At 37.2% G+C, this 10,920-nt stretch overlaps 1 protein-coding gene across 1 annotated transcript in view; it reads right to left on the bottom strand.

Annotated features, from left to right (window-relative positions):
• ldlrad3 (low density lipoprotein receptor class A domain containing 3) overlaps positions 1-1,170 on the bottom strand; it is a 74,227-nt gene extending 73,057 nt beyond the window's left edge. The window contains exon 1 of the mRNA XM_008411524.1: positions 1,029-1,170. Coding sequence (XP_008409746.1) covers positions 1,029-1,116 — 88 coding nt within the window. The 5' untranslated portion in view covers positions 1,117-1,170. The remainder of the gene's footprint in view (positions 1-1,028) is intronic.
• Between the last annotated feature and the right edge of the window lie 9,750 nt (positions 1,171-10,920).

Here is a 10,920-nt window from a genome sequence, read left to right as displayed (position 1 = left end):
TGGTTATCAATAATTAATGACTACCCAAGGCTGGAAGGCAAAACAGGCTGGGGTCACAGAATCTTAGTGCAGCTCTAAAAGCGAGATGAAAATCTGCAATCTGTAGAAAAAAAGTCACMGCAGACTTAAATGACTGATGACACAAAGCCGTGCGCATGTTTCTTTGTACTGATGCGCTATGGGACACTGTCAAGAGTTGTCTTCCTGTTCCCTAAACTGCCCACAAGACAACTGAGRKAGAAAAGACAGCTAGAGGGGGGAGAGAACAGAAAATGAAGAGAAGTGACAGAAGAGAGGATGAGCCATTTGTAATTTAGTTTTTCTTACCAAACGGATTTAGTCAGGTAAAACGAGTAAAATTCCTTTAAGAAGTGGTCTTAATGTTTTTAACAGAACAGCTTCTACAAAGCAAATTAGAAACCAAAACCATCAAATAAGATAAATTAGGAGGACGCTGATACACAGAGAAATAAATGAACAGGGTGAGAGGGATTTCAGTTCGTCTTAGAAACTCAAAATCGATCTCCATCAGCAATCCCATCTTTGCGTGGAGCTCAAAGTACGTTGGGAGGGAGAAAAAAAGGAGGAGCAGAAAACCAGAGGGATGAGAGCCAGCTAAATGCAAAGATCAAAATGAGCCAAACAGTTGCCTTAGAGTAAAATTATGTGTTCCTATTTCCACATACAGAAGTAATTGGTCTTGTCTTTGATGGTATTATGTTTTGCCATGGTACTAAACAGAGGCTAAAGGGATGAAGGAAAAAGGAGTAGGATGCTTGCAGTGGGGGAGGGCAATGTGAGGAGGGAAGYTAATTTATGTCGGCAGAGAATTAGGTTCTACTGGCCCTGGTGGCTCTGTGGACCGGGTAGGAAGAGCARTAAARACTGCAACGCTTTGTGCTGAGAAAGGTCCAAGAGTTGAAACASCACTACTCGGCTCTAAGTAGGCAAACTGGCATTAGCACTTTAAGACACAGCTAGAAAGCTCTACAGCAGGTCTTGATAATGAGGTTTAAGCTTGAACTTACGACAGTCTCTCTCGTCGCTCCCGTCAACGCAGTTTTGCACTTTGTTACACTGCCAGTCACTTGGGACGCACATTCCATCTCCACACATGAAGTTCCCAGGRCTGTTACACTCAGTGGTGAAGTTATTTCCAGGAAGCTTTTGGCTCTCTGATTTGRGGGGAAAAAAAGAGAGAGAGAGAGTATTTTACAATTTCTTCACTCCATAAATAAATCAATTAAGGATGCATCAGCAGCACAGTGAAAACGCATAACCTTTATGATCTGACTCTCTTGAAGGCATAAACATATTAAGTGGAAAGCTTTTGTTTAAAAAGCAGAAGGGGAAAAAAAGCCAGAAAAATTAATACTTAAACTGAGAAGGTCTTTCAGGAATAACAGTACGGTTGGCAAAACTATTCCTTTAAAGTGAGGCACTATCTTAATGGAAAAGAGATAATAACCCAAACACTGGTAAACACTCACATACACAGAGCACGTAGATGCACTGATTCCCATACATACCAGAAATAGACACTTTCACACAAAGAATGCACGCTAAGCGAGGTTGGGCCCGATCTAGTTGACGCAGTGCAGCTGCAGCATAATAGGCTGGAATGTGAAACATGACCTTTTGGCTGAGGGTTGACACTGTGCGGCGAGCAGTTTCACTCGTAAACAAAGCTATGTGACAGTAATGAGGAGTTCTGGACAGAACGGAGAACTCTTATCCTGAAGCGTCAAAACTATGGTCCACCAAAGGGCCACTTCATGTAAATTCAGAATGAGATGCAAAAGGTGAACCTGCCGTTAAAAGGTGATCAGAACAAAGTTGAACTTTCTACAGCAACTGCAATTTAGTGTCAGGGCAAGAGATTAATTAATTAAAAAAAAGTGCAAAGTTTGTCACTTTTCTGATTAGTTAACCTCAAAACTGTATTTAGTAGCTTCATTATTTTGTGTTTAAAAATATTTTGTATGGTTTAATAATTGAATATTTTAGAACAATAAAAAAAACAATAAAGCAAAAATATTAATTGCCAGCATTGCAAAAATATTAATTATCTATAAACATGAGTGCTATGCTAGTGTGCCTGAATGGTTTAATGTCTTGAACATGAGACCTGTCCTGTACTGCGCCTCCGACCAACTAACTACTGACGGGAAACATGAGAGCGCCCCACAGTCATGAACATGACTATGTGTGCATATGAAATGGATAGCTTGATTTTCTGATTTTCTATCTGATTTTTAGATAGCTTGATTTTCTGTTAGTYTAGTTATACTACATGGCAGCAGAAGCATTTTTATTTTGATTAAACTTGCAAAAAGGAAAAGACAACTGGAATTAAAAATGTTTGCATTCAATGTATATATACAATTCCTTTCCAGTGAATGTTGAAAATTTCACAATCGAGCCAAGCCTAGTTGTAGGTAAAATGTTCACAAAAACACATGCGACAAACAAATGCACTTAGNCACTACTCGGCTCTAAGTAGGCAAACTGGCATTAGCACTTTAAGACACAGCTAGAAAGCTCTACAGCAGGTCTTGATAATGAGGTTTAAGCTTGAACTTACGACAGTCTCTCTCGTCGCTCCCGTCAACGCAGTTTTGCACTTTGTTACACTGCCAGTCACTTGGGACGCACATTCCATCTCCACACATGAAGTTCCCAGGRCTGTTACACTCAGTGGTGAAGTTATTTCCAGGAAGCTTTTGGCTCTCTGATTTGRGGGGAAAAAAAGAGAGAGAGAGAGTATTTTACAATTTCTTCACTCCATAAATAAATCAATTAAGGATGCATCAGCAGCACAGTGAAAACGCATAACCTTTATGATCTGACTCTCTTGAAGGCATAAACATATTAAGTGGAAAGCTTTTGTTTAAAAAGCAGAAGGGGAAAAAAAGCCAGAAAAATTAATACTTAAACTGAGAAGGTCTTTCAGGAATAACAGTACGGTTGGCAAAACTATTCCTTTAAAGTGAGGCACTATCTTAATGGAAAAGAGATAATAACCCAAACACTGGTAAACACTCACATACACAGAGCACGTAGATGCACTGATTCCCATACATACCAGAAATAGACACTTTCACACAAAGAATGCACGCTAAGCGAGGTTGGGCCCGATCTAGTTGACGCAGTGCAGCTGCAGCATAATAGGCTGGAATGTGAAACATGACCTTTTGGCTGAGGGTTGACACTGTGCGGCGAGCAGTTTCACTCGTAAACAAAGCTATGTGACAGTAATGAGGAGTTCTGGACAGAACGGAGAACTCTTATCCTGAAGCGTCAAAACTATGGTCCACCAAAGGGCCACTTCATGTAAATTCAGAATGAGATGCAAAAGGTGAACCTGCCGTTAAAAGGTGATCAGAACAAAGTTGAACTTTCTACAGCAACTGCAATTTAGTGTCAGGGCAAGAGATTAATTAATTAAAAAAAAGTGCAAAGTTTGTCACTTTTCTGATTAGTTAACCTCAAAACTGTATTTAGTAGCTTCATTATTTTGTGTTTAAAAATATTTTGTATGGTTTAATAATTGAATATTTTAGAACAATAAAAAAAACAATAAAGCAAAAATATTAATTGCCAGCATTGCAAAAATATTAATTATCTATAAACATGAGTGCTATGCTAGTGTGCCTGAATGGTTTAATGTCTTGAACATGAGACCTGTCCTGTACTGCGCCTCCGACCAACTAACTACTGACGGGAAACATGAGAGCGCCCCACAGTCATGAACATGACTATGTGTGCATATGAAATGGATAGCTTGATTTTCTGATTTTCTATCTGATTTTTAGATAGCTTGATTTTCTGTTAGTYTAGTTATACTACATGGCAGCAGAAGCATTTTTATTTTGATTAAACTTGCAAAAAGGAAAAGACAACTGGAATTAAAAATGTTTGCATTCAATGTATATATACAATTCCTTTCCAGTGAATGTTGAAAATTTCACAATCGAGCCAAGCCTAGTTGTAGGTAAAATGTTCACAAAAACACATGCGACAAACAAATGCACTTAGSACAAAGGGATTTTTTTGTTTTCTTCTACATTTAATGTTTCAATGACACAATAACAGCGATGTATGYTTGATAACAAAATTGGTCACACTCAATATACAAATGAACAATGAGATTGTGTTCAGAGTTTTCACTGACATTACAGATAACTCATATTAGCTCAGTACAAACAGACAGGCGGAATAACTGATGGGAGAACAATCTTATTTTTACATCAGTCCCACCTCTGCTGCTTGTTACCTTTGCAGACACCAGAAACTATCTACAGCTCCTCACTTAAACGGCACCACCTTTCTGATAATCTGTTGAGATGATGTAAAGTTCTGTTTTGGCTTTTGCAATTTAGAAATTTTCCATCTGACAATTGACACAAACAAAAAAAACAAAAATTTAAMAATAGTGTTATAATTTCTATTATGTCTATCTTCACCCTTACTMCAGATTTACAATATTTWAAAAAAATGCAATTGCTGCTTTCACAAAATGTCTTAGAATGGGTGTTATTGCTCTGTGGCAGTTTAATCTGTGTTATGCTTGTTTTGAGATAACAAAATTGCATCAGTCACAAGAAATGTTGCAGACTATTTCATGTAAACAACACCTTACTTGTGACAAGGGTGGTTGGAAAAAATGTTATCATGTACGAATCCMGACTTCTGTCGGTTCACGAGTAAATTTGTGGCTGTCAATAAGATATTTCCTGCTGACATGCAAAGTSAAGAAATAGCTTAAAAGGTGACTTGAAAACATATTTTCATTTCTGAATGTAAACACAATAAAGGAAAGAAAAAGGTGTATTTTTTTAAGACCCTCTGTGTTTAGATATATTATTTAGTAAGATGTTTAGATTTGAGAATTGCATTGCATTGCACAGATCCAGCTCAGAAGGATACAGCGTTCCCATCTTTATCTACACATTTTTACAATTTTCCAAATGGTGTTATTTATTTATTTATTTATTTCAGATATTAATTAAGAAATTAAGCTTACCATTTAACCTGTTAATCTCAATGCGTAATATCACTACAAAAACTAACAACAGTGAAGGAAGCCTTCCTAGCATAAAAAAAATAGAAAAGCTCCGTTAAGTTTAGAGGCACAATACATCAGCTAAAATAAGTGCCCTCACCACATTCAAATTATTATGGTGGCAGCCTTTTGAGTGCTGTGTCAGGGTGACAGACGAGATATGAATGTTTTGTAAGCACTGTGAGTGGCCAGCAGCGGGTCTGCACTGGGAGAGGAGCACGACTGCAAAATGAACATCGCTCAAATTAAAGGTCACCATACAGAGAAGCAATTTTAGGTAGTTATTCACATGAAGCAAAAGATTACACATTCACATTTGGGAAGTAATTGACAAACAAAAAGGGCCAAATTTCAGCTTATAGTTCCAACCAGAAATCCTACYATCTCTGCTGTCTTTTTCATATTTTGGTGTTATTTGCTCAGCTTCACCAGAAAAAGGATTTACACAATATGACAGTGCTGTAAAATACTTGTAGGGCAAGTGTACCTACCTAACACGTTACTAATACTTGGTGGGAATTAAAACAATCAATGTCCATTAGATGTGGAACAACATCTTGTAATTTTAAAAACTGAACTGAATATTTCTTGCCAAAGTGAAATTCTAAATCCCAAATTAGACCAAATTTGTTTTGGTCTAAGTTGTTGTGCCAGGATATCATGACAAATTTTTTAAGCTTGATAATCTATATGTTTGAGACTCTCATTTTTAAGCAACACAGGAAGTAGTTCTTGAGTTGGTTGATAGTCAACAGAGCAGACAAACAAAAACTGCCTGTTATGTTGGCTGACATACGATGCTGCATAAGCATGGATGACGTCCTGATCATTTGTAAATTATTGTAGTGGCAGCTTCTGAGTGCTTGGTGGGCAAAAGAGAGAGTGACATACATGATGTGAATGTTTTGTAAGCGCTTTAAAATTACTGTGAATGGCCAACATCTAGCCTGGAAACTGAGAATACTTAATTGCTAATGATGCTAAAATATCTGCTGAGCTAAAGGGATAAACTAAACACAATCTAAGGACTAGTCAAATATGAATCAAATTATTTTACAATGATTAGAGAATCTCTAAATCCATTTGTAAACTCTAAATGTATTCCTAGTTATTCCCAAAATGTAGCTAAAATCTCATTAAACCCTGATTTTTCTTGCCRTATCTCCCTAGGTAAATGTCTTAACACAATTCTAATCCATTATTAGGTCAAACAAAATCAATAGTTATTTACAACATAAAGTCGAAACATGTTACTCTGTTTCAAAAGACAGTTTACCAAAAATGTGCACAGAATTAAGATGACTTGCTCTGTTCTTGATTTCTTTGAATTTATTAATGATGGTGCTGCTAGCCTACACATTTCAGACTTCAAATCAAGAATAAAACTGACGAACGTACCCAGGTAAACAAGCTTATGCAAAAATACGTCTGATTAAGGCCTCTCAGTGTTGACAGCACTGCAGGGAAAAACACGCCAAAAATGTCCACTCAGAGGAAYGCAGAACAAATGTAAGAGACCCATGCGAAAATAACTTCAAAGGACTGCTGCAGGGAGGCAGCGGGTTAATTGGAAAGTTGCTTTCAGGGCATGGCGGAATGGCACAGGGACTGTGTGTGGCCAAAAAGTGCAGAGGAGAAAGAAGGCTTGACAGACAGCTAATCTGTTCCAATGTGTCTTTGATAATGCCAACAGAAAGTCTTTTGTAGGCAGGTTGGGAGCCCTATTTTCTGGCGAGCTGCACGCATCTCATTCCAAACCTTACATTGTTGAAGTGGTACAGTAACAAGCCTGAAAGCTTCTGTTGTTTACCAACGAGAARTTTGAACTCATTAGGAAAGTAAGTGTATCAAGCTCATTACATATAACGTCAAAACAGAAATAATGTTGTTTGCAACACTCCCATCTGACAGTTATAATGACTGTATCCATGCACACTGTAAAATAACCAATCTTTATACCTTTTTATGTTGTGGGTAGCTAGAAGCATTGTGAACAGCAGCAAAACTTTACTGTTGTGTAAAACCGTGGCCACACAGTGCGTGTGTATGAGGGAGAAGAGAAGGAGATAAGGCACGGACGGTTCTGGACAGCTGTGTATCTTGCTGAAGGAAGTGTGGACCAATTACTCAGAGTAAATATTGACTATACTATCTTAGCCTCTCCACATAGTCAGACCTCTTTCTAYCTCTGCGCGTCTTCTCAGGTTACATTCAGACTGTTAAATCATAGATGCTAGAGACGCAGGCTAGATACTTTTTTAATTAGCATTTAAGTTTCTTCTTGTTTTAAATAAAGCCTGAGCGAATCACAAGGGGAAATTTCTTCCCTGCTAATTTTTCCGTTCAGCTCTTGTTGCTGGTGATCTTTCAGAGCACACATTAATTCTAATTTAAAAGGGAAAAAGGACTTTCGGCATAAACTCAGGGCTAATTTCCCAGTGGTTCTGAATAAAACTCCAACTGATTATTAAATTACCTGCTGCATATATTTTGCTGAAATTTCAGCAGATAAGGTAGAACAATTGGTACACGTTGGGTGACAAATGGTATGCAATATTAGGTCCACTGCTGGATTCTGAAATTATAGAATTAGTTCATGCAGGATCATTTTTTTCAGCTAATGCTTGAATATTGCTACAGTAGTTTTAAGAAGAGCCATGACTCTTTCACACCATTCCAATATTCTGGCTCACGATTGTCTTTTTAAAGTATTGAGAAGACAAACCCTCCACTCTGGAGGAAGATAAAAATCACAAATGCGCTGCACAGATTTTTTGTGGTCAATTAGTTTTTTAGCCGGTAATGCAAAACAACAGCAACAACAACAACAAAAATTGACCAATTGATGCCAACTGCTGATGATGTAAATAATTCAATGATTAATCATTAACTGTAACAGTTTGATCATAACATCTGATTTAATTTGTATTTAGAATTATTTAATGCAAAACCATGCGCTTTTTTTTTGCATTTTCTCTTATTAACTAACTGCCAATGAATACAATTATATTTTGAGTGCCCTAAAATGGTAGATTAGTGAGAAAAAAAATAAAAAATAGGTCTTCCCATCACTTAAACATTCCTTAATTGCGAAAAGTTTTAGACCATAAATATTTAACATGATCTAATTGTTTTAAATAAAAAGAGAAAAGCAAACAATTTAAATACTGCTGTCAAAATAAAGTAATATGATTGTTAACTATRGTATATATAACTTAATATAATGAGTGCTGTTTTTCTCTTTCAARAGAAACATAAGTATAATCTGATATTAGTTTTGCAGTCAGGCTTTCTGGTGCAACTTGCCTCCATTCAGCTGCTTAATAGACATCTTGCTTGTAGCTCATTTTGTAGTTAGTTGCTGGACAGCCTATTTGGTCATAAAATCTAAACACTRTAACTCTTGACAGCAGCTACAGAAAATATGKSAAACTTTAAAGCATACGKATGGCCTAGCGTCTCCTTAAAATATCCCTTCAGTCCTGTTTGGCCAACTCTATTAGAAGTAAATGTCGCTACAAAACTCAACATAGAGATAAAGCCAAGCACTTTACTGTTGGAGGAAAATATATCTGTTGTAATCGGGGACAGTTAGAGAGACAAAGCCATCTTGGTCAGCCCTGATTAAAGACCAACTAGTTATGACTCCAAACTCAGAATTTTTGTCAAATAGTAAAAACACAAAATTTAAGCCCAACATCACTCTTCAGTGTGGAAGCTAGTATGGAGGCAAGAAGATAATACTATTAGTAAGGTGTTGAGAAATAGACTCAGAAGAACCAGAGGGATGTCAGAMTTTATTTCAAAAAGTGTCTTCAACAAAATGTAGAGGGGTATGTGTAGTTTGTGAGAAGGAGGCTGCATAAGACAAAGAGAGAACAAGACTTCCTGTACAGAAAAGGTGATCTTATTCTATGCTTTGGAGCTTTCAACCTCAGTTTGTCAGGGAAAATAATAGATTTAAAAATGCTGACATTTCAGAGTGAAGTTCGTTCTCTAGATAAAATGCACAAATGCTGCAATGTTAGTAATGACAGACATTTTAACTAGTGTTAAAAGCTAAATACAATTTAAATTGTGAACGCCTTAATCATTTTCTGTTTGTTATAAAGTAATAGAAAAATCTTGCTTTTACCCACTGTGACATTTCCTCTGCCCCAAATTTTGTAATCTGTTCTTATATATATCTGTATATAAAAATATCAGCTGGTATCGTCCATGTGCAAGAAAAAGATGGTGAAAAAGAATCATAAGTGAATGAATAGAAACGAAGAAAAAAGAAAATCTGGACATGGGCATACTAAGCAATTAAACAAAAAAATGGTTGAGAAGTAGGCTAATAAAAATGAAGGGCCCCATTTTCCGCCCCTGGATCCCAAGCAATAGCTGCCCTAAGCGACTCTCATTCTGTGTGCTCTGCAGAGGAAAGGTCAGTGATATAAATCTAAATCTGAGAAGACTGTTGACTGGGCTGTTACGGCTTTCACCCCCTGTTTCTCAGAAGGCCTGGACATCTGACCCGCATTGATTAGCCTCGGATAAAGGTTCTAACTCAGACTGAAACAGCGCCGGAGAATTGATTGGGCTGGCATTGTTCAGTTTGCAGGACGGAGTGAAAATGAAAGTAATACCAAGGGAAGGAATGCAATAAAAGAATACAGAAAAAAACCAACCAGTTCTGTACTAAAATATAAATCTCATCTTCTCATGTGTGGACCATGAACATAAGCATCTCCAGTAATGCACCAGTCTGTGTCAGAAATATCTCAACAAAATCAGGTGGATACACGTGCGCATGAAAAAGCATGCCGAATTAAATTCCAGCCTGATGATATCAATTCACACATGGGCAGCAAGGTCTGCTACCATGGAGGATAGAGAAGGGCTGAATCAATACAGCATAGCCCTGAATAAAAACTAGCACTTTCAGGTTCACGGATAAAAGAAGCATTTTTCAATTACACATGACTTTTAATGGGTTGGCTATACAAGCTCGAGGCTTTGAGGCGCAGCAGGGGGGTGGAGGTGATTTGGCGCTTCCCTTCACAATGAAAGACACACACAGAATATATTCTTGTGTGTTGGTTAGAGAGAGAGGGGGAAAGAAAGAGAGAAAACTTTCTAAAAAAAAAAAAAAAGGGGGATATTCTGTTCTGTTCCTTCAGCTCACTGAAGCGTTCAGTATAAATAGGCACAAGTGTAAACAAACTGGTCTGCATCAATTAGAGCCACCTCAAAAGGACAGACTTACAGGAAGCATGATGCAGGCAGTGAGCATCAGAGCAAGCAAGGCCTTAATGGCCACAGATAGAGAGAAATCAGTCATCCATGGAAATAAACAACAAGCCGGAAAAGTATGAAACCAGCTTCTATCTTACTGAGCCGCTGTTGAGCTTGTTTCGCTTTATTTTCATTCAGAGTCAAAGGGCAAATCTCTTCTCTGGATCCGTTTGTTTACAGGGAGGTACTGCTGGCTCCATGACCTGTTATGTAGGTAGTGTCATTTGGCAATAAAAGCTAAATGAGCAATTGACAATAAAGTTAAATTGAGCAAGGACCACAATAAATTTGAGCTAATTTAATTTTACTGTGAGGAGAACAAAGTGCAAGTTAGAAAAATGTTCATGTAAACCCACGCTTGTTAAACTCACTCCAGTCAGCCAGAGGATGCATGATGAAGAGCTATGAAAACGGATTATTAGTTTAAAATTTGGAAATAATMTTGAAATTTCYCAAATATTTCATATTTCTGATATTGTATCAGTTTTTTAAAGAAGATTTTTATACTGTATTGTCATTTATTTAGGTTCTGATCCTTGTYTGAGCCAGTTGATTGTAATGACATATTATAATAT

The sequence above is a fragment of the Poecilia reticulata genome, linkage group LG6 (genome assembly GCF_000633615.1).
Source record: "Poecilia reticulata strain Guanapo linkage group LG6, Guppy_female_1.0+MT, whole genome shotgun sequence".
NCBI classification, from domain to species: domain Eukaryota; kingdom Metazoa; phylum Chordata; class Actinopteri; order Cyprinodontiformes; family Poeciliidae; genus Poecilia; species Poecilia reticulata.
The sequence above is the reverse complement of the archived record's forward strand: the minus strand, read 5'-3'. Positions and strand labels throughout refer to the sequence as shown.